The sequence below is a fragment of the Sceloporus occidentalis genome, unplaced genomic scaffold (genome assembly GCF_023333645.1).
Source record: "Sceloporus occidentalis isolate IW3139 unplaced genomic scaffold, rSceOcc1.0.p SCAF_172, whole genome shotgun sequence".
Taxonomy (NCBI): Eukaryota; Metazoa; Chordata; class Lepidosauria; order Squamata; family Phrynosomatidae; genus Sceloporus; species Sceloporus occidentalis.
Genome location: NW_028317152.1, coordinates 1,423,863 through 1,450,191, shown reverse-complemented (window position 1 = coordinate 1,450,191; position 26,329 = coordinate 1,423,863). Strand labels below are relative to the sequence as shown.

Sequence of the window (26,329 nt, the reverse complement as noted above, 5' to 3'; positions counted from 1 at the left end):
TTCAGCTGTGTCCCCAGCCACAGCCCCTGTCAAGAGACTTTCCATCCAGTATGTTAACTACAGCCTGTATCCTGTTCACGCTTTGTTCTGCTGTGTAAACCAGTCCTGTTTGTATTACACAATCGGCCAGCACATTCCAAATACCCAGCCTTGTGTGTTTTCTCTGTACATTCTCATCTGATATCATGCATCCTGGGGTACAGACAGAACCCCAGGTATCCCCTGCAAATGGGCTCCTACCTGACCTGCTTACAAGAGTCGTGACAGCAAGTGTGACGATCTCTTTAAAAGCCAAAGTTTTAGCACTTTAATGGTCTGGAGCATTCAGGTGTGTGTTCACACAAATGCCAAGGAAGAAGGATATCAGCAATTATCTTAGAGAAGCAATATTTGCTGGGACGGGTTATAAGGTAATTTCCAAACAATTTAAAGTTAATCATTCTACAGTGAGAAAGAAGTAGAAAATGTTCAAGACAGTTGCCAATCTTCCCAGGAGTGGTCGTCCCAGCCAATTAATCCCAAATTCAGACCGTGCATGCTCAGAGAAATTGCAAAAAATCCTTAGAGTTGCATCTAAGACTCTACAAGCCTCAGTTAGCATATTAAATGTTAAAGTTCATGACAGTACAATTAGAAAAAGACTGAACAAACATGGTTTGTTTGGAAGAGTTGCCAAGAGAAAGCTCTTCTCTCATAAAAGAACGTTACATTTGCAAAATTGTATCTGAACAAACCACAAGACTTCTGGAATAATGTTCTTTAGGCAAAAAAGACCAAAGTGGAGATGTCTGGCCATAATGCACAGGGCCATGTTTGACAACAACCAAACACAACATATCAACACAAACACCTGATGTCAACTGTCAAGCATGGTGGTGGAGGAGTGATTATTTGGACTTGTTTTGCAGGTACAAGACCTGGGAACCTTGCAGTCATAGAACAGTCGACCATGAACTCCTCCGTATACCAACGTATTTGGTCAAATGTGAGGCCATCTCTCAGACATCTAAATCTTGGCCGAAATTGGGACAATGATCCCAGGCATATCAACAACTGAATGACTGAAAAATAAAGGAATCAAGGTATGTATAAGTGTACATGTGAGCATAAATATTTACACCTATGTGTAAGTGTATGTGTGAGCATGAATGTGTAAGTTTATGTGAGATACAGTGTGTTAGAATGAGTGTGTACGTGGGTTAGCAAGTAAATGTTTGTGTTAGCATGTGTAAATTTGTGTAAGTGTGTTTACATATGTGTTCCAGAGTATATGTTGGAGAGGAGCAAGTGGCACAGAACGCACAGACAAGCTGTTTGGGGGCACCGATGGCACCGATAAGCTTTTTGGTGCACTGACAAGCTGGGGCAAAGATGACACAGGCAGGATGTTTCGGGTTAGGATGACACCGATAAGCTGCTTGGGTCAAAAGTGGCACTCACAAGCAGTTTGGGGCAAAGGTGGCACTTTAAGACATGTTGGGGGACCCTGTGGTTTCTAGTTACACCTTTGATTAATTTCCAAAGTGCTTGGGAACTGTGGGTTCTGGAACTTACAGCTTTATTGAATCTATATGAGTAAATGCCATTGTATTTGCTCAATATTTCAGACGCATTGCCTTAGAGTCATCGGTAGATGTCACTGTCTCGGAAACTGAATTCTTGTCGCTCTAGTCACATATCGCTAGTCTCTGCGCTAAATCCGGGGCCGGGCTGTTATCCTCCTGGGTGTTTTCCGCAGACTTATCGGGTTTCGGTCCCGGGAATGGCGGAGGCTGGGTTCTCGGTGGCTGAAGTTGTAGCCGAGACGGAGAGGGTTGGGGGCGTTGAGCCTGAGCCCCGGAGTCCCGACTGGAACGAGTCCCAGCTTCGTTCTTACCAGTTCCGGACCCGTCCGATCCCGCGGTTACAGCACACAGATCCCCGGGCGGAGGAGTATATAAATAACGAGGTAAGGGGTTCGACGAGCCAGGCTAGATACGAGAAAGATGGTCTCTCTGTAGCCTACCCTTTGCTTTGTGTTTACGATACTTGTATGTTGTCGGTATGTTGTTTTTTTTTGTTAAGGATACCTGTATACAACGGTTTTTGTAACCCGTTTAACCATTTGCGGTGAAACGCATTGTGTTAGTAACATGAATGACATATTATCTAAAACCATACAGGAACACCGGGGTCGTTACCTAGATGTTGCTGAATCCTTAAGTAAAAGCTATACGTAAGCCAAATGTGTTCAAGATACAAAGGGTGAGTTCTTGGGCAAGTGAATGCTCACGTCCCATGTTTGTGTACAAAAGTCATTTATTCATTTAAAATGCAGTCTAGGAGAGCACTCTCATCAGATCAGAAATAAACCTACACATATATATTAAGGGACTGAAGTTCAACATCCTTTACCGGGAATGATCCCCACTCCCATTGTGTTTACAAACGACAGGAGTGATTTTATGACCCTGAACACTACCAATGTAATGTCATGTACCACTCTCCAACAAAGACACTCCATTGTCAGCCAAATGACATGCACTCAGCCACGCATGTTGCACTCAGCCACGCATGTTGCACTCAGCCACGCATGTTGCACTCAGCCACGCATGTTGCACTCAGCCACGCATGTTGCACTCAGCCTGCCACACTCAGGCACGCATGCGCCTGTGGTTAGCCCGCCACACTCAGGCATACATGGGTTGTGAGTTGCCTTGCTAGTAGCACCCCAGACATCTTTAAGAGATTGATTCAAATCTGCAGACTGCTCTACTATCTATGTCAGTGCAGGAAAAGGCAGTTGCCGCTAAAACGATAGTGTGCTTTCCTCCGTTCTGTGCACATGTTATTAAAAACAATCTTTGTATAAAAAATGTATTTAAGCTGTTACCATCCTGATGCTGGCACTTCGATAGGTATCCAGCTCCCACCACTTCTGTCTCCCAAATCATGCACTATTATAAAAAAAAAAAAAATACTTTAAAAATACAATTAGGAGATATTAAGAGAGAGTTTTAAACAGCCAGGAAGGCATGTATCTTTAGAACTTAATAATATTGTAAAGCATGTTCGGCAACATTGTGGAAACCATGGCTACCGTTGTGTTTTTTTTTTTTAATTCCTCAGCCCTTTTTATTTGCAATGGTTCTAATACTTTAGACCTTGCCATCTTTTTTTGTACGGTTTTTGTTTAAATGAAAACAAGTGAGCGCTTAGAAGTATTTTCTCTATTTTCCATGGTGTTAGGCTGTTTACTCTTGCTCTTCCCTTAGTAGGTCAGTTCTTGGAATTCCCCCATGGTCACAGCCTGAAATATGGTCTCAGTGTTGTGTATGATGCCTGTCCCAGTCTCCACCCATAGTCCGCAATCTACACACAAACAGTGGAAAGAATTTTTCTGCAACTATTTATTGCTTTATTGTACGTAAGGGAGTTATATACGGAATTCATTAGATAATCCCATAGAAGGAATGTTTACTAGAGGTTTGTACCTGAAATGGAACAATCACAACATTAACTACTTAAATAGTTTTGTATATTTGTATTTTCTGTGGATATCTGTGCGGTTATACATGACTAGTTCACACGTTCATGCAAGTTTATTTTTAGTGATCTATCTAGAACACCTTTTGGCCACTTTCCGTAATGTGGTAGGCTTTGTGCTGATAAGATCTTCACCAAGCATTTGACTCTCTTAAACTGATGTAATTGACCACAAATAGTCAATAGGTGAGGAAAATGTGCAAATACGCCTGGCATTCCCTTAATAAAAAAATTGTTTAGTGCGTATGTTAAATCTTTCAATGTGAAAATGATTAAAATAAGCAGTGTATAGCTATCCACAATAGGACTTGGACATTTCCTACCACATTCCCCAAAACATTGTCATACAAGCTAGTCAAATATCTTAAGTCTTGGGAATAAATGTTATTTAGTAAAATAAAAGATTAGTCATTGCATTAATAAAGTGTAGCCATATCCGAAGCATTCTGTATCCAGATTTCATTATTCATTATGAAGGGCCAACACCACAGGTTTCTCCAGATAGAATGGTTGAGCTGACCATAATGAATTGGTTGGGGGACCTTTAGAGAAATCTCACTGATTTAACAACATATTATCCTCACTTGTTGTTCACAGAAACATCTTGTTATGTTATATACTTAGAGTTCTGTCCTGTCTACCCTTTGCCCAGCACTGCAGAACCTGATGGTGCTATAAATTAAGGGCCTCCAAGTTCCAGGCCAGCTGTGTGATCATGACACATTTTTGTTGCCCAGGGTACCTTCGTCAAGAGTAACTCTGTTTTGTTCGAGTCCGGTTTTAGCGAGCTAGCATTCATCCACTCTGAGGTCTGTTACGCAACTATTAATGAGGCATGTAGTGTCTTTAGTCATCTGCTTAGCAATGATATCTTAGCCCATGTTGCCTAATGATGCCCCCCCCCCGTGGTAGCTAGTAGATTGTAAATAGTGTGGAAGACAAGGTGAAACCTTCTGGAACTCCTCAGGCTAATTGCTTAATAGATGGGCCAATAATTGAGTTGGCACTATATTTTTTTCAATGATTTAACACAAAAATGGAGGTTGGATGCTGGTCACATGTAGTGGTTTCCAACCTTTGCATGGTTTGTGTAACTTTCTTTACATCCACATATGTAAACATAGGCCATAAACTGTGGCACACCAACAAGTGGGTCTGGTATGTAACTGTTGTGACGGGTGGTGGAAATATTGTTGGTGAAGATCACAAGTTATTCACACTTAGCCTGCGAAAAGTTGGAGATATGCATGCATTGTGTTTTCAAATGTGCAAATCAGTTGCCTGGTTCTGTTGCGTTGAGTGTAATTTTGCAGGACCATTCATTTTTGTAGTTATCCTCAATTAAAATTTGAGAGGCTTGGGTGTGGTAATGCCATCTGTTGAAATTTAGTTAATCCAAGTGTGTGACATGTGGAGTAGAGATTGGTACTCGGATATTTGTGGTGAATTTTGAAGGTATCAAGTTGAAGCTGAAGATGTTCTCAAAATGATTTAATAGTAGCCCTATGTTGAATGAATATTTGAGGAAAGCTGTGTTTGCTATTGCCATATAGAATTGCATTCAATATATATATATTTTTTTTAAGTTAATGTGTTCATTTTTATTTACAGTTTAACTTACCGATTTATGGTGAGTCTATACTAAATTAAGTTTAGATCTATATTATGTTGTAAAAACACACCTGGTAGATGGCTCCTGGCAAAACTTGCACTTTGGAGAACTAAAAGATCCACTACTGTAAATTACGACAGTGCCTTGCAGATTGTAGAATTGTGGTTGGGATGTCTTTACCTATGTGATGAAGCAGAGCCATCCAAACACATTGTGTTGATATATTAAGCAAACAAAATTAAGATAATGTTTTCGTATAGGACATTTGAAATAGTACTCCTAATGTTTAATTTTTTTTACAATGCACACGAAACATTGACAAGGAGTTAATATACGTTGCTTTAGTAACACTAAACTACTCTGTTAAGGACTGTTTTGCATGTATAAAAGACACATGGACATGAAATTGAAACTTGAATGTGATGGCCAAGTGTACACAGTCATATTGAGCAAGTCATTCTGGAAATCTCTGAAAAGCAGAAACTGTAATGTTGGTTTAACACCCTCTTTTTTTATATATATCAGGAACCAGTGGTTCTGACAGGCACAAATCTGGTGCACCCTGCCCTGAAGTGGGATTTGGATTATCTGAAGGAAAACATTGGAAATGGGGACTTTTCGGTGTACAGTGCCAATAGCTACAAATTTCTCTATTATGATGAGAAGAAAATGGCTAATTCCAAGAATTTCAAGCCCAAGTCCAAAAGGGAAGAGATGAAATTTCCACAGTTTGTAGAGAAGCTTCGGGACATCGAACAGAGAGGAGATGAAAACAGGTAAGCATTATGGTGGCCCATAAAGTCTCTATTAGATATACAAAGCATTACAGAGGACTTCAGGAAGATCATCTTCTCTTTATTACTGATATACTAGTGACCAGACTTACTAGCCAAGGGAAGAAAACAAAAAAATAAATTCCAGAATCTCATAGACTGCTTTCAGACAAAATTATGTGCACTAATTAGTTCATTTTATAAGTGTATTATCATCACTATTTATTTTGCATGTTTTACATTTAATTTGTATATGTTTATTATGATTACCTCCTTGATCACTTTACATACATGCAATTTATCCCTGCCCCACAAAAACTGAAATACTACCATCTGTGTATATTGAAAAGAAAATATTAAGGGGTTTTCTTGTGTATGAATTGGGAGTTTGAATTTGTTAATGTCAATGACAGCTCTAAAATCCAATTGTTGCCAAAAAAGTAAACATTTCTCTGTTACTCAAATTTATTGTATTGAAATTGCCAAAGTTTGAAGTTATTGTTTGTCATCGCCCCTTTTTTTTTTGCTTCAAAATAAGATATGTCTAGAGAAAGAAATGTTTCTAATCGGTCTGGAACAAAAATACTGTAATTGTACAATCACAGCCTGAATTTGATAAATTTCGATGAATATATACCGTATTTGCTTGATATACTCGTGGTCGTCAAGTAGAGGTCTGACTATAAGACTAAGATCCAGATCCCCCGCAGCGCTGCAGGGGACCTGGATCCTCCTCTCCAGCAGCTGGTGGATGTCTGTGCGATGCGCGCAGACAACCTCCGCTGCTGCCGGCAGTTCCTCTGGGGCTGCCATGACGGAGTGCCGGAATCACATGACCTTCTAGTGCTGCACCATAGAAGCTCCGGTGAATGTTTGCCAGATGCGCACAGACAACATCCGCTGCTGCCATCACTTCCGTCGGGGCTTCTATTATAGAGCACTGGCGTGACATAACCTTCCGGTGCTCGGTCATAGAAGCCCCGGCAGAAGTATCTACCAGCAGCAGCAGCAGCGGAGGTTGTCTGCACGCATCGCGCAGACCTCCATCGGCTGCCCCCACTAGACACCAGGGAGTCTGAAGCACGGGGGACGAGTGGCATGGGGGTATAATGGTGTTCTGGAGGCAGACTGGCATATAGGGTGCATATAAGGAATATCTGGGGGGCAGAGTGGCAAATGGGGATGCAAGGCATATCTGGGGGGCAGAGTAACATATAGGGGTATAAGATGCATTTTTCTCAATCATTGTTTTTATTAAATATGAAAAAATAGTTTACATGTGAATTAATATTTACTAGTAAAACTCTTTTCTTATAGGGTAGTCTCATATTCAGGCTTTTTCTTTTTTTCCTAAATTAATATTAAAATTTTGGGGGGTCTTATAATTGAGCAAATACGGTATTTAGATATTGATGTGTTTTATGAGCTGATTCCTCTCCCCTTTCACATTTACCTTTAGATGGCCACTATGTGGTTGGCACCCTGTCGGTAAGACTGGGATATAAAACCAAGCCTGGAGCTCCAATCAATGCACGAGTGATAGTAACATAGATCTGTATGTTGTTTCTGTATATAATGATATACATGTTTTGGTATCAGAAACTCTTTGAATGCTCAGTATACTCAATTTATAGACAACCATTTGGTTTTTGATACTAACTGGTTTGTCTAGCAACTAGCTTCTCGTTGGTAAAATATTAGCCCTGGATCTGGTCTTGTTGTTCCTTTGGAATTCATGTGAGACCCGATTCTAAGGATGCCTTTGTGTTTATGTTGACTTTTTCTTGTGTAGATTATACCTGCAACAAACTCTAAATGATACTGTGGGTCGTAAAATTGTGGTGGATTTCTTGGGCTTCAACTGGAATTGGATTAACAAACAACAGACTAAACATGGCTGGGGGCAGCTTACATCTAACCTTTTGCTGATTGGAATGGAAGGTAAAACACATCACAGGTTTGCACATGGGGTGGAAAACAAACTGCACCACTTTCCAGATGCAACTGTAAACTGGAGCATATGTTCGGTGTTCTTAAAGTATTCGTGTTTGTTGGAATTTTCTCTGTGTAGTGCAGGTCTCATGGTAACACAAACTGCATTCATTGTTTTCACCTGGAATGATTATCTCAGTCCATCCGCTCCACTCCTGGCCCCCTTATCACTTGCCGTTAACCCCTGGTGTATCTCTATCCTGCCTGCATCCATACCCTGCTGATTCCAAAGGGTTAACTCTGGTGCCCTCTTGCCTAGACTAATGGCAATTATTAACCCCTTCCGTACCGATGACGTACCTGGTACTTCCTGGTTGGGTGTCACCCACAGACCGGGACGTACCAGGTACGTCATCGATGATGCGTGATCCAGCGTCGCTATGGATGCTGGGATCGTGAGGGGCGGCTGCTACTGACCGCTGGGTGTCCCCAGCGATCCGTAGCCGCCACTCCCCCCTCAATTGTGTGCACATGATCCCTTTGAAACGAATCACGAGCACGGAATTAAAATATTTAAATAAAACTGCGGTCTTCAAGTGAAGACGCAGTCCGAGAACGCCGGTACGGAAGGGGTTAAGACACAGTGTGAAACATATGTATTGTATATACAATCACCTAATCTGACCACTTGTGAGGTAGCCCTATAGATTCCTAGGCCTCATTTGGATACACACTTGGAAATGTAGCTTCAGCTCAGGAGAACCACTTAATAAATGGTCAAATAAGTTACACTGGATGGACAATGCAGGAAACTGAGACACCGTTTCCCTGTGCAATCAGAATGTGATATTCTGTCAGCAGGTAACCCACCTAATCTCTTGTCTCAATTGCCCCAATCCTAACTATGAAGCCTACATACTCCTTAACCATATTTCATCTTTTTCCCCTTGACAACCCCTTCACCGTCCACATCTCTCCCTACCTTAGCTCATATGCAATTCTCTCCTTTCCTCATACCACCACTAAGCACTCTCAGGAGAAGGCATCCCACAAATTACAATCCCATTTGTTATCTGTCTGCCCTCTAAAAACCCTCCTTGTTTGAGAAGCGTAGAAAGTTTCCTCCCAATGCTCTCAGCTATTATCCTAATCAAGCCATCAAATGAAGCAGATCATCTGGATGGTATCAACTCACCCCCATCCAAGCAGTCTTCTACTGTCTCACTTTCCTCTCAACCACGACTAGATTGTAAGCTCACAAGAGCAGAGCCCTCTTCTCCTTTTTTGTACCAGTTTGTTATTGTATGTGATTTTAAATTATTCCACTGATTGTAACAGCGCTACAGAATCAGCTGTTGCCATAGAAATACATTTAATGATGAACTGATTAAAATATTTCTATGTAGTCATTCAGCAAAAAAGATGCTTACAGACCACATACCAATAAATAGAGGTATGTTAAATTACACAGTCTGATAAAGCCTTGTTAAGGCTCGCTTTGCAGCTATATTTAGCAATTTGTATATGCATATGCGGTCTGCTTCGTGATGTGACTTGTAGGTTTCCTTAAGAGTATTTGTGTATAGATAATAAAAATTCAGGATAAATTTATTCCTTCCACCTACCTATGTGTTTAATACCATGTTTCTGTTTGTGTACAGGCAACGTTACTCCTGCACACTATGATGAGCAGCAAAATTTCTTTGCCCAGATTAAGGGATACAAACGCTGTATCCTCTTTCCACCAGAGCAGTTTGAATGTCTCTATCCTTATCCTGTTCATCATCCATGTGACAGGCAGAGCCAGGTGAGAAACAAACTAATTGCGCAATATCTGTAAGTGATTTTAAATCTCTGTGGAGCATGGTCCTGTTTGCTGAGTTAATGCACAACGTATGACGATGTAAATGTAACTAGATAAATTAACACCTAATCGACTGATGTAAATACAGTGTAATTAAATTAGGAATTACAATGTGTATAAATTGTCTTTAGCTTTCCCAATTTCTTTTCCAAAAAAAGGAATATAGACCCAAACTGTTTCTACCGATAACTTCGATCTGTCATTAAAAAGAAATCTTTTTATTAATTTACTTTTTTTCCCCTTCATGTCAGGTTGATTTTGAGAATCCTGATTTTGAGAGGTTCCCAAACTTCAGGAATGTTTTTGGCTATGAAACAGTGGTGGGCCCTGGAGAAGTTCTTTATATCCCTATGTACTGGTGAGGAGGAGAATATTTCAAATATGAACTCTAAGAACAATTGAGTCCTTTTTTTCTTTTTCTTTCTTTCCTTCAATTGTATCACTAGGTAATAGTAGATAATTGTGGTTCATTGCAGGTTCATATGTTTTTTAACATAATTTGTAAATCTAATAATTTTTCCCTCTAGTGCGTGATTTTATATAGTGGGTAATTGTGTCCCTTGCTAATTAGTAAAATGTTGTTTTTCTCTCCTGTTTTTAGGTGGCACCATATTGAGTCACTGATGAATGGCGGGACAACAATTACTGTTAACTTCTGGTACAAGGTAGTTAAATGTTCTACACCCAAATATTCTGAACTTTGAATATTTAGAACTAGATTTTTACTTTTTAATTCATGGAGCCTTATTTATATTGCTGGCACCTTTTGAAACTGTTCTACATAGGCAAAAATCCTAATGATTGGTAAGGTACATTTAGCTGTTTTTCTTTTTTTTTCTTTTTTATATTTCTCCAATCCTCAAGGTCCTATTTGCTAAAAATTATACCACATTGACTCGATTATAGGCCACACCTTAAGTTTGGTGCTATTTTAAAGAAAAAATACACTTTAGTGAAATGGTAAAACAGTATTTTATCTATTGAACAGGAATCCATGTATTTAAAATGTTTTGGTATCTATTATGCAGCATAGTCAGCATATGTTATATACAAACAGAAATTTGGAAAACCAATAGCCATGTTAAAGTCCCCCTTAATTCATAATGCACCTTACTTATAGAAATGCCACTCTGCCCCCCTGGATATGCCACTGCCCCCCCCCCCCCCAGATTTACCAATGCACCCCTAGACTCCCTGGTGTCTAGCGGGGCATAAGGCTTTTCTGGAGGCCTCCAGAAATGCCCTTTGAACCCCTATATGCAACTCTGCCTCCAGAAATGCCTTATAACCCCCATATGCCACTCTGTCCCATGGTATGTCTTTTAACCCCCTATATGCCACTCTGGAGGCAGAGTGGCATATAGGGGTTAAAAGGCATTTCTGGAGGCAGAGTGACATATAAGGCAGATGTGCATAACTGGGGGGGCAGGTTGGCAAATAAAAGGAAATAAAAACAAAATATTTTTCTCGTAGCTTTTATTAACTATTAAAAAATACTTTACATGAATTGATATTTACTAGTAAAACTTTTTTTCCTATAGGGTCGTCTTATATTCAGGCTTTTTCATTTTTTTCCTAAATGACTATTCAGATTTTGTGGGGTCGTCTTATAATCGAGAAAATATGGTACTTTTCTGTTGCTTTTTAATAATTCTCCACATAAATATAAATTTAACATGACTCTATTTTTGGTCAGCATTTAGGCTTTTAAAAGTAGATTAAACACTTTTTTTTAATGTAAGTTCTTTAGTTTCTTTTGACTAATTCTTGATTCTCCTATGTATTAGGGAGCTCCAACTCCAAAAAGAATAGAATACCCTCTAAAAGCACACCAAAAAGTGGCAATAATGAGAAACATTGAAAAGATGCTTGGGGAAGCCCTTGGAAACACACAGGAGGTATGTGACATCCTTCACTGGTACATACTAAAAGTTATGGGCTGTTATTCCACTGGAATGTCCGTCTCAGTAGCATGAAGAGGAGAACATACCTGCCTGACCTGGATTGGCAAAGCTAGGGAGTTATCATCCCCTCAGCCTCTGTCAAAGCCCTGGTTGGCTCCTTATGCTACCAGGAGTTGAACAGGCTGCTAGCCCAGGCTTTTCTGAAATACTCAGACCAGCCCATCTGGCACCACCAACCATGCCACGTTCAAAGTGACTTAAATTCTTCCCCATTCTGATGCTCGGTTTGAACTTCACCTCTTGACCACGTCTACATGCCTAAGTGCATTGAGTTGCTGCCATGTGATGATTGGCTGATTAGATATTTGTGTTAACAAGCAATTGAACAGGTGTATTTAATAAAGTAGCTGGTGAGTGCATTCAATACTACCCTAACCTCAACGTGTGAGGAAAGGGATTTAGGGGTTATGATTTCAGTGGATTTAACCCCTTCAGGACCGGGATTTTGATACTAACGTGTCGCTAAAGGACCAGAGCCGTTTTTGTGTTTTTGCCATGTCTTTCTTCAACTGTAATTTCTCTCTTATCAATTGGTGCACCCACACAAATCATATATTGTTTTTTTCAGCACAAGTAGGGCTTTCATTTGAAACCATAGTAAGCTGGGTAGTACATTGTTTTGTTTGAAAAAAACTGGAAAAAGTGGGGAAAAAATGAAAAAAAAACGCATTTTTTTACAGTTTTGTATACATACAAATTGTACACACATTAAACCAATGGGAAAAAATTATCCCAAATATATTCATTAACTTGTCCTGATTTGGAAACCACCCAACATGGCCAGGATTTTTATCTATTTTGACCAGTATAGGGCAAATATTGCAAGGCATGCATCACGTTTTTGAAATGTAATTTTTTTCAAATTTGGCATGGTACTCTAATAACTGCAATAGTTGTCACAGATACTGATTACCCCCCCAAAATTATATGTTTATGAACAGTAGATAAGTCAAGGTGTACAACTAGGGTCATTTTGACACTTTTCAAACAGGGATTTTATCGCCAATTGCTGCCAAATTTTGAGGTATTTTTATATTTTGGGGGGTTTTTTGCATATGTTGCAATGTTGCTTTAGATTTTATATTATATTTTGTATAGAATATGTGCAACTGCAGAACAAAACACCAAATTGTGTTCACCAACATCCCCCGGTTCCAACAAGGCCTCACATGCATGGTTCATGCGTTTTTTGAGGAAGCTATGAGGGCAAAACCGGAACATGCGCATTTTCGTTTTCACATTTGGAATTTTCAGAAATTGGTTTCCTGGGCCCATATCCCATTTGGGACATTTTGGAAGCCCCCTGCTGTAAATTACCCCATAAAACTATATATTTATGAACAGTAGACAAGTCAAGGTGTTCAACTAGGGTAGTTTTGACAGTTTTCAGCTAGCCTTTTCTTCACTGATGTCTGCCAAAGTTCACGGAAAATTTATTTTATTGCGTTTTTAACAAATACATTTCAATGTTGCAATTTATTTCTTGCACAGCATATGTGTAACACTGGAAAAAAACACCACATTTTGTTCACCAACACCAACCGGTTCCAACAAGGCCTCACATGCATGGTTCATGTATTTTTTGAGGAAGCTATGAGGGCAAAACTGGAACATGTGCATTTACATTTTTTTTTAATATTTTTTTTCATCAGATTGCTTGTAAGTGACAGGTTTAGGCCGCTGACATCAATCAGGGAGACCGATCAATAATCAGCGACTTAAAATGTCACCGACAAGTGATCAGGTAATAATTATGATTTTTTCATTTATTAATAATTTGTGTTTTTTCATAATTACCCTAGATGACCCCTCTCTCTTTGTAGAGCAGGGTCATCCGTGGGCTGCCATAATGATCCGATCACTCCTATTGGCCAGGAGCGATCTGATCAGCCCAGCATTTGACCTGGAAGCACCCTGGACTTTCAGGTCAGTGCTGTTATTTTTTTTTAATTATTATTATTTTATTTTTTTTAATTTATTTATTTTTTAATTTTTTTTTTAAATTATTATTATTATTTTTTACATTATTTTTTTTTAACTCTTTCAATGCTGATGCTCCATTGAAGCACAGCATTGATTGATATTTAGTCCCCACAAGCTTGTGGGGACTAATATTAACCCCTGCAATGCTGCGATGGGGGTCATACACAATCGCAGCATTTAAGGGGTTAATTGAGGAAGAGTGGGGGTGGGGGGGGGGCTGGTCTCCACACTCATGTGGAGACCAAAGAACCCTGTCTCCCTGTCCCTGAAGCTGCCTCTGGCAGCTGGGGCACAATCTCCAACAGACTGGAGATTGTAGGGGAGGAGTCTCTCCTGCTGTAATTGGCAGAATCGTAATGCCTTACCACAGATGCCAGTCTAAATGGCTGGGATGAAACAATGGACTGAAGCTTAATACAGCCTGTGTGATCAGTTCAAGAGAGATTCTTGCCGATCAATTTGGTAGAGCTTCTTGCTTTACGGAAGGCCCTGATAACCTGGGAAGACAGGTTGCTTGAGACATTGGTAAAGATAGTCAATCAGAATATTGTTGCTTATTTGAACAGACTGAGAAACACTCTGAGAGCACTGGAAAACTGGCAAGCAGGCATTTTTCTAGTCTTGTTGCTGTCCTTGTGAGACACCAGTACAGTTTTTAGCATACATCCTGCATTCTCTACAGATAGTTGAGGTCTTGGTAATGTCAGTGATAAACTTACTAGTGTTGGCAAGGAACAAGAAGGAAACCTTTTTTTCATTTTAACAAAGTGGGGTCAGACTGGCCTTGGACACTTTGTCCCAGAACTTGAAATTGAGCTATACTTTCCTGCCTTTCCCCTGATAGCCAGGACGATTAAAAAGATCATGAAAGAAGGAAGCATGGTTGCTCTAGACTGACCCAAAAGGATTTGGTATCTAGAGCTAGTCCGTCTGTCACTGGCATGCTGGATAAGGCTTGATGCCAGGGCAGAGCTTCTACACCAGGGTCCAATTCTACATCCAAACCCAGTTTTACAATCATGTTGTGTCTGTTAGCAGAGGTGGTGTACTCAATAATACTTAGTAGAAAAGTTGTTAATGCGTATTCCAAGATCTGGAAAGCCTTCAGAACCTAAGTCAGTCAGCTGGATTTTTGACTTCCTCTAGGTGGGAGTCAAAAGAGCCTCTTGCTAGTTTGATAGCGTATGTTTCTGTGCCAAGTGCCCTTAGTTATCAGCGATATATATTTTTTTTCTTTATCCACGAGTAAAGCTTTTTTTTTTTTTTTTTTTATAAAGGCAGTATGCTGGATTCAGACAGAGAGACTGTTTAGCTTCTTGGGATTTCAATGTAGTACTTAACCCACCTTACTGCAGATATGTTTGAACTCTTAGAGGAGTTTTTGCGTAGGCAGCTCACTAGGTGGTGTTAGTTGCCTTCACTTCAGCCAGAAGAGTAGGAAAATGGCAGGTACTTTCTATGAAGCTGTCTTAAATTTCTTTTGAGGATATGGTTGTCCTGCATTTACCACCAGAATTTGTGCGGAAGGTTCACTTTAACCTGAATCAAGAAACTGATATTCAAAGGTGTCTACAAATCTACTTGGAAGAACAGCAGTGTAGAAAAGATCATCCAATTACTGGTGAATAGTATTATCTATTACTCAGTGAACCTAAAGGGACCTTCCCCTGGATTGAAAGCACACCTTTCTTCTGCAGTCTCAACATCTCAGGATGAGGCGTTAGATGTCTCTACTGAACAAGTTTCACCAGGCAATTTCCGCTTGACATGTTATTGGCATAATTATTTCTAAGTCATGCTTTATTTGAGCTAGATAGGTGGAGCTATTTTCTCCTTTTAATGCTACTGAAAAATGATAACAAAAATTATTTAAAGTTTCATAATAACTGGCAAAAGAAACCTGTAATAGGGCTGACAATATTTGTTTGCTTTTTATGAGAAGTTGTGAAGGGTACTGTTTAGTTGGGTGGCATTAGAAGCCCCAGAGGAAGCGGAGGTTATCTGCGCACACGTTCACCGGCTGCCAGAGAGGAGGATCCAGGTCCCTTGCAGTGCTGCGGGGGATCCTCCTCTCTGGCAGCCAGTGAACGTGTGCACAGATAACCTCCGCTTCCATGATGGCGCACCAGAAGGTGATGCCGGCGCTTGGCGCGTAGAAGCCCCAGAGGAAATGCAGTGAGCAGCGGAGGTTGCCAGAGAAGAGGATCCAGGTTCCCTGCAGTGCTGCGGGGGATCTGGATCTTAGTCTTATAGTCAGACCTCTATTTACTCTGGAAAAAACCTTGTCTTATATTCGAGCGAATACGCTATAATTTGTGTTTGTGCTGTAAATGAGAGAAGAAATGACAGCTAAACATAAACAATGCAGAAATGTCAAAAGCCATGCGCACAAAATTTACAAAAAGTAAAGAGGCAGCCCGGTCCTTAATGGGTGAAGGCCGCATTATTAATGGTATTTGTCTCTGGTTGTATTTATAACAGTGTTTAAGCTTAACTAAAAAGGGTTGTATTTGCAAATACCTGATTTATATAAATTTAGATCATGTTCATTTGATTTTTTTTTTTTTTAATTTTTGCATTTTATATTCCATTTTAATTTTTTTTTTTTTCTCTCTCTCCCCAAAGGTGGGCCCGTTGCTAAACACAATGGTTAAAGGTCGCTACGACTAAGAACAGCTGCTGTGAGCAGTACTGCAGACTGCTCCTTTAACAGTGTATATTTCTGGGCCGAGTGAGGAATTCTGCAAAAGAATGGGTGTACTTATCAGGCTTAACTGATTCACGATAGATTTGGTTTACACCACTCACTAATGTGTGTTATGGTCGGCTGAATAAGACAAACATTTTAAAAACAGAAGAAAAAAAAACAGTCAACAGGACAGTTCTGCTTTGCACTTTCTCCCGGACAGTGGATTTTAAGGCACCCTATTTTCACCTTGTCTGCGTGCAAATGTGTTTTTATGCTTCAAGTACAGTATCCCAAGGGTGATGAGCATTTGTTTTGATTTTCGCAAACAAATTCCGCCTTTGTTTTCTGTTTAGTTGTTTGCAGACCTGTCTGTAAGCCCACATTTTTTTTTTTCTATATTTAACCCTAAAGAAAACAAAGCATTTTTACTGGATGGATCTCAAAGCTTACGGGATAAATGGTTACGAAGATATCGAGTTGATGGGCGTTGTTCGGATCATTTGTGTCACAGACCTACTGCTTCCTTTAAGCACGGGTATATTAGTGAGACCATGTGTACCTGCATGTCGCCAGTGAATTATTTTTTTTTTGCACTGGAGTGACTTATTTTGACTAACTGTTCTCAGTAGACTCTTTTTTTTTGTTTTAAAGAGTACTTTTGAAAGTATTTGCACCTCTTCTGTTGCTTGTGCAGTTTTCATATCTTAATGCACAGAAGGCAGAAAATGACAAAAATGGCATACATTCTTTATACTTCTGTAAGCCATTCTACATACAGACTGAACAAAAGGACTAACAAATTCTAAGTGAAGAAAAAACCATGGTAACACACAAACAGCTCCCTATTGTGAAATACTCACCGATCGTGTGTGATGAGAACGTATGGTGAGCTTTTGTGTGTTGGGGTTCTATCCAGGAGCTGGTGCATGGGATTCTTGGAGAATATGTTGAATGAAAACTGTACTAAGCAGAGTGATTTATCCAAATTGTCTGCTCATGGCCCATCATGTACTAGTCTTCCAATGCCATGCCCCACAGTTTGTTGTACTTTGCAATGTTAAAAATCTCTTCAGATTTAGTGGACGCAGTACACATCGAATGGTATTCTAATGTCATTTACTGTGAATGGATTGTAGGCAATATAGTATTGTGTTGATTAGTGGGGATTTTATTGGGATTGGTCAATTTGCAGCTCTCATACCTATACACTTGGTATGTATGTTAGCAGATTCCATGTCCTCTGGAGGGCTCCATCCAGGTGAGCAAAAATAACATGTTGTTTGTTTGCCTTAGAAATTTGACATTAGACACATAGGTTAGGAGAAAATGAAAATCAAAGCGGTTAAACAAACTCTAAAATGTTTTGACCTTTTCATTGCCAAAAGTGGGCTAAGAACTCTTTACAGAGATAAAATCTTGCAAGTGGCTAATACCCACAAGGTACTTTTTCTGAAACCTAAATATTTTGATACATATAGTTGGAACCCAAAATTGCCTTTTTTGGACCCTGTTTATTAAAAATACTATTTATTTTCTACTGTACTGGTCACTGTGCGTTGACCTTTTCGGTACAAGGAAGAGATTTCAAGCATTGAGAGGTTATAAATAGAGCATTGTGAGTCATACAAGAATTGCTTTCGAATCCTTCTCTAATTACTGCAGTCATGTGATCTCATATTTGATATTCCAATTACTTGTTTTAGTGGTCATCCCTATTTAATGTCAAGTTTTGTAACTGGGTTTTTCAGATCTGTGTTAGCAGCTTTTTTTGATGTTTTGATTCTTAAATAAACTAAATGATTACCATGGCTCTTTGTATTTTGATAGAATAACCTTTGTTTTCACTAGCGTCTCCAAGAGTATTTCAGTGACACTCCATACCCTTCTTGCAGCTAGATGTTTGCAACACGCTTCTAATGTACATTGAATACTGACTACACACAGTGGGTATTTGTTTTCCTTAAATCAGCTTGATTTTCATGCGTAAGATTGTATGCTGCTACCCCTGAAATGCAGACACTAATACAATGTATGTTTATCTGCTAAAGTACACAGGAATTATTCAAGATTTAAAATCAGATGCTGGTAAAGAATTTAAATAATTATGCATTTCATTGAAATAGTAATGAACCCTGAATCATTTGTTTGGCTCCACATGATCTTTATTAAATACTTCACAGTTGCAGGGATGAAGAAAATCAAGAAAAAAAACTAAATTTGCAATGTTCTTTTTTCTTTGTATATGCAATTAGTAAATCATATGCAATGCATGGTTATAACTTGTATGTAAACATGGTCTGAAAAAAGTCTTGCTCTTAGGGTATGTCAGGCACCAAGGTTTAACTAGGACAAAGACAAGATTTTTATTTATATATATATATATATATATATATCAGGGCTGCAACTAATGATTATTTTAATAATCAATTAGTTGGCCGATAATTTTTTTGATTAATTGGATAAAAAAATGCAAATTTTTTTTTAATTTCAAATAATGTAATAAAAAAGTACAATTTACAATTTCATCTCTTTATCTATTCACCTTCTTATTTTACTGACATAATAATAAAAGCTGCAAGAACCCAAACACAGTGTTTCTCAAACTAGGTTTTAATACAAAGTTATTAGTAAATATTAATTGATATGTTAACTATTTTTCATATTTAATAAAAACTATGAGAAAAAAGCCTTGTTTATATTTTATTTACCAAACTGCCCCCAGCTTGCCACTCTGCCCCCAGATATGCCTTGTACCTCCTATATGCCAGAGATTCCACTGTGCCCCCGATATGCCTTATACTCCTTATATGCCAGTGATATGCAATTCAGCCCCCTGATATACCTTTTATACCCAGATATGCCTTATAACTTCCAATATGCCACTCGCCCCCATTTATGCCTTATACCTCCCTATATGCCACTGCGTACCCTGATATACCACTCCGCCCCATAAATGCCCTGCTCCACCCTGAAATTCATTATACTCCCTGATTCACCACTCTGCCTCCCCCAGATATGCCACTCTGCCTCCCTGAAATTCATTACACCCCCATACACCACTCTGCTACCCTGAAATTCATTATACCCCCCCATACACCGCTATAACTCACCCATACACCACTCTGCCTCTCTCCCCCCTCCCATTCACCACTCTGCCTCCTCCCCCCTCCCATACACCACTCTGCCTCCTCCCACCTCCCATACACCACTCTGCCTCTCTCCCCCTCCCATTCACCACTCTGCCTCTCTCCCCCTCCCATTCACCACTCTGCCTCTCTCCCCCCTCCTTTATACCACTCTGCCTCTCTCCCCCCTCCCATTCACCACTCTGCCTCTCTGCCTCCTCCCCCCTCCCATACACCACTGTGCCTCTCTCCCACCTCCCATACCACCACTCTGCCTCTCTCCCCCTCCCATTCACCACTCTGCCTCTCTCCCCCCTCCCATTCACCACTGTGCCTCTCTCCCACCTCCCATACACCACTCTGCCTCTCCCCCCCTCCCATACAGGCAGAGTGCTCTAATAAATGCCCCTTTAACGCCACTCTGCCTCCTGAAATGCCTTATACCTCCCTATATGCCACTCTGCCCCATAATATGGCTTTTAACCCCCTAAGTGCCAGAGTGGCATATAGGGGTATAAGGCATTCCAGAAATGCCCTATGCCCCCATTTAACACACACACACACACGCACGCGCACACACACACACACTTACCGGGCTTCCAATTTCCTGCTGTATTGCCGGGGCAGCGGGTTGACGTCTCCTTCCACTGCAGCCGGAAGGAGGTGGAGTTGGCAGCGGGGGTTTGTCTGCGTCCGTCGCGGATACCTTCCCCGACTGTCAGAGATCAGAGTTCCCCGCACCGGTGCGGGGGAACTCTGATCTCTGACAGTCGGGGAAGGTATCCGCGACGGACGCAGACAACCCCCGCTGCTAGCCACACCTCCTTCCGGCTGCAGCGGACGTTGTCTACGCGGATCGCGTAGATGTCAACCCGCTGCCCCGGCAATACAGCAGGAAGCACCAGTAAGTGTGTGTGGGGGAGGGGGGGACAGGAGGATCCAGGTCCCCTGCAGCGGTGCGGGGGATCTGGATCTTAGTCTCATAATCAGACCTCTATTTGAGGTCTGATTAGAAGACGACCCCGATTAGAAGACGAGGTATTTTTCAGAGCATTTGCTCTGAAAAAAACCTCGTCTTATAATCGAGCAAATACGGTAATTTACGCCATCTGGTCCAAAATAACCGTAACAGTGTCAAGTATTTTACTAAGTATAAAGACCGATTCCCTCAAAAGGAAGCAATGCTTGCTTCTCAGTTGGTTTCTTATTTTGGTTATGCAAGTCTGTAAACAGATTCTCCATAGTAAACTAAGGCGAAATTAGAGAGCTTGTTACATCTTCATTAGAAACTGGTTATCTATCAGAGCTACCTTTTGTGATTAAAAACAGTTCACTTTTCAGGAGGCAAGCAAGTAATCATTTAAAGGGTTTTCTGCTTAACTTCTGCATGGAATTACTGTATACCATAATTGCTGATAGGCTGAACATCATAACTAAGCAGAACTACCCATAATTGATTTGTGTGTAGTATCTCCACAGCCGGAGCTCCTTTTTAAAAATGAAACACCCAGAATATTTAACCCCTTAAGGACCGGGCTATTTTTTCCCTTTGTATGCTTCACGACAGAGGCTGTTTTAACATTTTTGCTCTGCAATTTTCTTCTGTCTTGTTAAATTCACCCCCACAAGTTATGTGTTGTTTTTTTCAGAACAAGAAGGATTTTCTTTAGATACCACTTTTGATCAGATCATCTAATTTCCCATAAAAAAATGTTGAAAAATTGTTAAAACATTTTTTCTCACTTTTATTTAAAGAATATTTTACTCGTCTTCAAAACCTAATAAAAAATAGTTTAGAAATACCCAATGTGTTTTTTTTTTTTCACTTTTTTTTTTTTTTTTTTGGAACGTTATAAGGCAAGAAGTACAGCATTTTGCTATTTTGACATTTTTATTTTTTTTTTACCCAATTTTGGGACCAGGATTTACCCAGCAGCGACTATGGATGTTGATAGTTCTGGAAATCTTTGAATTCTTCAGTGAAGAGAACTCGGATCTGCAGGACAGTGGGAATACAGAGAGGCTATGCCAGAGCTGAGAGCTGATCTGGACTATGTGGTCATGGAAGAACAGCAGCTGAAAAGGACATACCGACAGCTGCTAGGACACGTTTGGCGGAATGCCCCTAAGCCAGAGGATATTACAGCCCCAGTAGAAATGCTGCTACCAGGGCAATGTACCGCTCTGTGTGGCCCCAGAGACTGACTGTGACAGCCTCTCACCATACTGGCCCTGCCGCCCCAGCTGAAGCACTGGCTGAAAGACAGGGCAGACGACCTTTCTCCCCAGCGACAGCAGGAGCACCAGGGAAGGCATGCAGGCAGCATCACTCCCCAGTAGGTGGATGCCTGGCAGATGGCACAGCCAGGCCATCTCTCCAATGGCAACAGAGGCACCAGGCAGGGGATGCAGCTAGCATCAATTCCCAGTGTCTGAGTGAACTCCCAGATGAGGGGACAGTTGGCATTTCTCCCCAGGGGCAGGTATGTTCATCGGGAGAGGCAGAGGTTGGCCGTGTGAGCGCTGCCCTTTTAGGGGCAATTGGTCTTGGGGACCAATTGGGACGAGATGAGCTGATTAATTTTGGAGTCAACCAGTCAGGCTGAGTGACCCCTTACCTGCCTACCCAGTTCCCTGTTATCTCTCAGTCACCCTGTGCTCACTTGGAGGCACGGGGTGACAAGAAAACCATGTATGGTCTTCCCTAACCAGACTACCATGGACTACAATATATATAAAAAAATATGTGTAATTTGTATGGGTTCACTAAACATGGGAAAGGGAATCATGGCGGAACAAAGATATGCTAAAAATGGCAAACGTCAGATATTTACTGATTTTTTTTTTGTGTTGACCAAAAATAAGGTGTTGTAGTATATATATGTTACTAATACACAACTTAATAGGAATTGAAAAAAGCCCTAAAATAATTATTTCATAAAAAAATGAAAAAACACCTTTTTGCTGCAGTCCCAGTGGATCAATAAAACGAACTTTACAGCTTCTGCAATCCACCCCAATAAATTTTCTACGCTACACTACTTGACACTTGCTGTATGGTACATGAGCCTCGATCTCAGCTGAATCTATTAATCTAACACTGTCACAGACCATTTCACACTTCTAACTCCCATCAATCTGTGGCTGCTACTGACAAGTTAAAATGGCATCAGTACACTTATATGTATATGCTTGTCCCCTCCCCTTGTAAATGCTGAGTGTCTGGAGTAAAAACCCCCAGTCTGTTGGGCCCATCAGTCACAGGCATAACCATCAATGAGACCGTGCCCTCAAGTTTTGGCCACTTTTATCTAACAATCATTTATTATGTACCCTTCTACCAACAGTCCCTTCCGATTTCCCTTCCTGAAAGAGAGCCAAAACTGGTTGTTTTGGCACCAGAATGTGTTGTAATGGTGCCAAAATGGGACAAAGGTTTACTGTTCGCTTTCATTTGTTTCATTGGGTAACCGCCACAAAGTCCCGAAATTGGCAAATTTAGTGAAAACGTTTTTATGAATCCGAATACACAAGTTTAATAGATTCTCTGCATACATTGTGGTGGCAAAAATGTTTAATGTTTGAAAGCTATACAGTGCACACTAGAACAAATGGTCATGTTAACTTTATCCAAAATCTTTATTTCTTCACATTGCACCCAAAATAAGATGTTAATGTGTGCTGTAGTCTTTTTGCTGTTGCTTGTCTCAAGGATTAATGATGTGATGTGGTTCACCTCGAGTTTCTTGTTGTCGTAACTAAGAAACACTTGACTCACTGTCAATATCTGCTCATTTTCCCGAGTGAAATTCGGAACTCAGCAGTTTCTCTGCTTCAGTGACTTAGTTGTCCTGCTGCTGTTATGTGAAAGCACAGATGTGCATTGCTATGCAGATTCAATTTACACCAAAGAATCACGTGCTTGCAGATCCACAGGTCTGTACTAATGTTTGTGAGATTTATTTTGCCCATTAATAGGAATAAATAGGAACACTGGTAGGAAATATGATTAGAATCACAATAATATAACTAAGTATAATTTACCCAGCCTATATAGTTTCTTAAACCCCACTTGTGCTGTCGTGGGACTACGGGTTAGTGGCACCTGGGTTCTGTATTTTTTCAGTGCCCCCCCCCCCCATAAAAAACACAGACATGCTAACACATAAACCTGCCCTAACATCATACACTGACACAAATATACTCTCTAATACCATGCACTTTTATATAAACTCCCACTCTCCCACTTCCTCTCTTCCAAACGGCAACTAACCCTAGGCTCTCCCCCTGATACACACACACTATATACACTATATGCTTATAAATACATATATATGCACATATAATCACTCTCTCAACTTACTTTCTTCTCTCCTCTTGCCCCCCTCCTCTCCTTTTTTTCTTCTTCCCCTAGATCTATAGTGTAGCTCACACAGCTAGCTTGGTCACTTTCCCTCCTTTTTCCTTGGGCACAGAATTCTCTGTAGGTTACACAAATAGTCAGCCAAACCAATATCCAGGGCGCCTATTTCAAATGTTGGGGGTATGATTTCAGTGGATACCGCACTTTCATAGTAATTTTTTTAAAGGGTTATTGGCGGTTAACCCATTCAGCGCCAGACAGAACCAGCGTTGTAGAGAGAACGGGTATGTCGCTGCACCGGAGTTGTGTTGACACTGTGGCTAGCCGTAGCTTAGCGTATTCAGTACATGTACTGTTATGGAAAGGAACAGTGAGTTAGTACAGCAGCCCACCCCAAGTATCAGACAGCACCAATGTTGAGGTGAAAACAGGACTGAGTTTTATTGAAAACACATCAGTATTTAAACAGTGCAAGGATTCATTTACATACAATAGTCACAGCAAACTCATTTGCACTCACCCCACCTCAGCCCACTAGGAGGTTGCTATCGTAGTCTGTGGGGAAGATGGTAAACATGGGCGGTTCGTGGACTTCTGGCTGAAAACTGCTGGATAACCGATCCAGGTGCACCACACATTAACCCTCTCCCAAAATGCAAGTGCCCCGAAGCTCCACGGTCTTTAGAGTCTCTGGTAATTGGGGAAATGTGGCACTCTGTACCAGGGGGAAGAAGTAGTCCCAATGGTTACTGAGAGGGAGCTCATTTGGAAAACCTGGTTTTACTAACTATCTTTACAACGGGGGTTTACCCAGCAGTGGCTCTGGAACTCTGGCCTGGCTGCTTTAGGGACTATCCCTGGGGATATTTCCAGTCACTCAGGGTCCTGACTACGGATCAAGTTGCTCTTGACCCTGGGCTCTTATTTGGTACTCTGGGATTGCCACCGATCCCTCAGGATCACCTTGAAATAATGACTCTTTAACAGGTGGACATTGCTGGAAATGCGAAATGTATGGAGGCGCCGGACTGTCTGGTAGTTGATACCCTGCACCCTATACTAAGTCTCGACTAGTGTTTGGGTGATTACAAAGGGTTAATCCCTTGAGCAATTGAGCTTTCAGCAGCAAGGAAGATATCTACAGAGGAGCTACTCAGTCGGAGTATGGGTCTCCGTTACAGGAGGTATCTTCACTACAAGATACTAAAAATAGGTTTAAACATCTCAACTAAATTTTAATCTATACAGGAGTGATTCAACAGAACTATCTAAATAAAATGTAATGGAAAAAAACATTTGACATTCCCTATGTATGTTTATTACTACAGTTTAAGCCCACCTTATACCTAATATTAATACCTAATATTTATACTCTTTGACACTCTTTGACACCTTTACTATTAAAAAAATATATATAAAATATGGTGATTTTGTTTTTAAAAATCGACTTTTTCTCACTTTTATTTAAAAATATTTTACTCCTCTGCAAAAGCTAATGAAAAAACCTAAATAGATTCTAATATTTGCTCTGAGGTTAGAACTACCAAATGTTGTTATGCTTTTTTTTTTGCAAGTTATAGGGCAATAGGCACAATTAGCACATTACTATTTTAAAAATATTTTTTATTTCAAATCTGGTCATCCTGGGATCGTGTCCTATTTGGGACATCTTTGACGTCAGCCAACAGAAGTTACCCCATCAAACCATGTATTTTTGGAAACTAGACAAAAAAACAGCATTTGAAATACTGTAGGGTAACTCTTTCCATACACTAATTCCCCCCACCCATTTAGGTGTGAATTTACAGCGCCTAGTATGTGTCACTTCAAAACAACACCTGATATATGTTCAGCAGAATCTCCTGAGCAAAGTGATACCACCCATACATAAGTTTGGAATTGGAATTTTGACATCTGGTCGTACTGCCCTCATGTCCTATTTGGGATATCTTTGATGTAAAACCATATACCCCATGGGTATTTCAAATTCTGGTATTTTAACATTTTATTGGGACTGTACAGTTCCCTTAATGGTGACATCACTAGAAAATCATTTTTACATGTTACACTTTTTTTTTCTTGTTTTTTTTTTACTATTTTTTAATTTGTACCGTATTTGCTCGATTATAAGACGACCCTGATTATAAGACGACCCCCCAAAATCTGAATATTAACTTAGGAAAAAAGAAAAAGCCTGAATATAAGACGACCCTAAAGGAAAAAAGTTTTACCAGTAAATGTTAATTCATGTAAACTATTTTTTTTAATAAAAGCTATGATTGAGAAAAATATTTTTTTTGTTCTTATTACTTGTATTTTCCAACCTGTCCCCCAGTTACGCACATCTGCCCCCAGGCTTGCCACTCCAATATGGCACTGTGGCCCATGATATGCCTTTTAACCCTCTATATGCCACTGTGCCCCATGGTATGCCTTTTGACCCCCTATGTGCCACTCTGCCTCCAGAAATGCCTTATACCCCTATATCCCATTCTGGCA

At 40.3% G+C, this 26,329-nt stretch overlaps 1 protein-coding gene across 1 annotated transcript; it reads left to right on the top strand.

Annotated features, from left to right (window-relative positions):
* Positions 1 to 1,762: 1,762 nt before the first annotated feature.
* Positions 1,763 to 16,323, top strand: LOC149279309 (hypoxia-inducible factor 1-alpha inhibitor-like). Its single transcript, XM_089501341.1, has 8 exons — positions 1,763 to 1,948; positions 5,663 to 5,913; positions 7,703 to 7,851; positions 9,504 to 9,649; positions 9,958 to 10,064; positions 10,308 to 10,371; positions 11,494 to 11,604; positions 16,279 to 16,323. The coding sequence occupies exons 1-8, from the start codon at positions 1,763 to 1,765 to the stop codon at positions 16,321 to 16,323; spliced, it is 1,059 nt and encodes a 352-aa protein (XP_089357467.1).
* Positions 16,324 to 26,329: the final 10,006 nt, after the last annotated feature.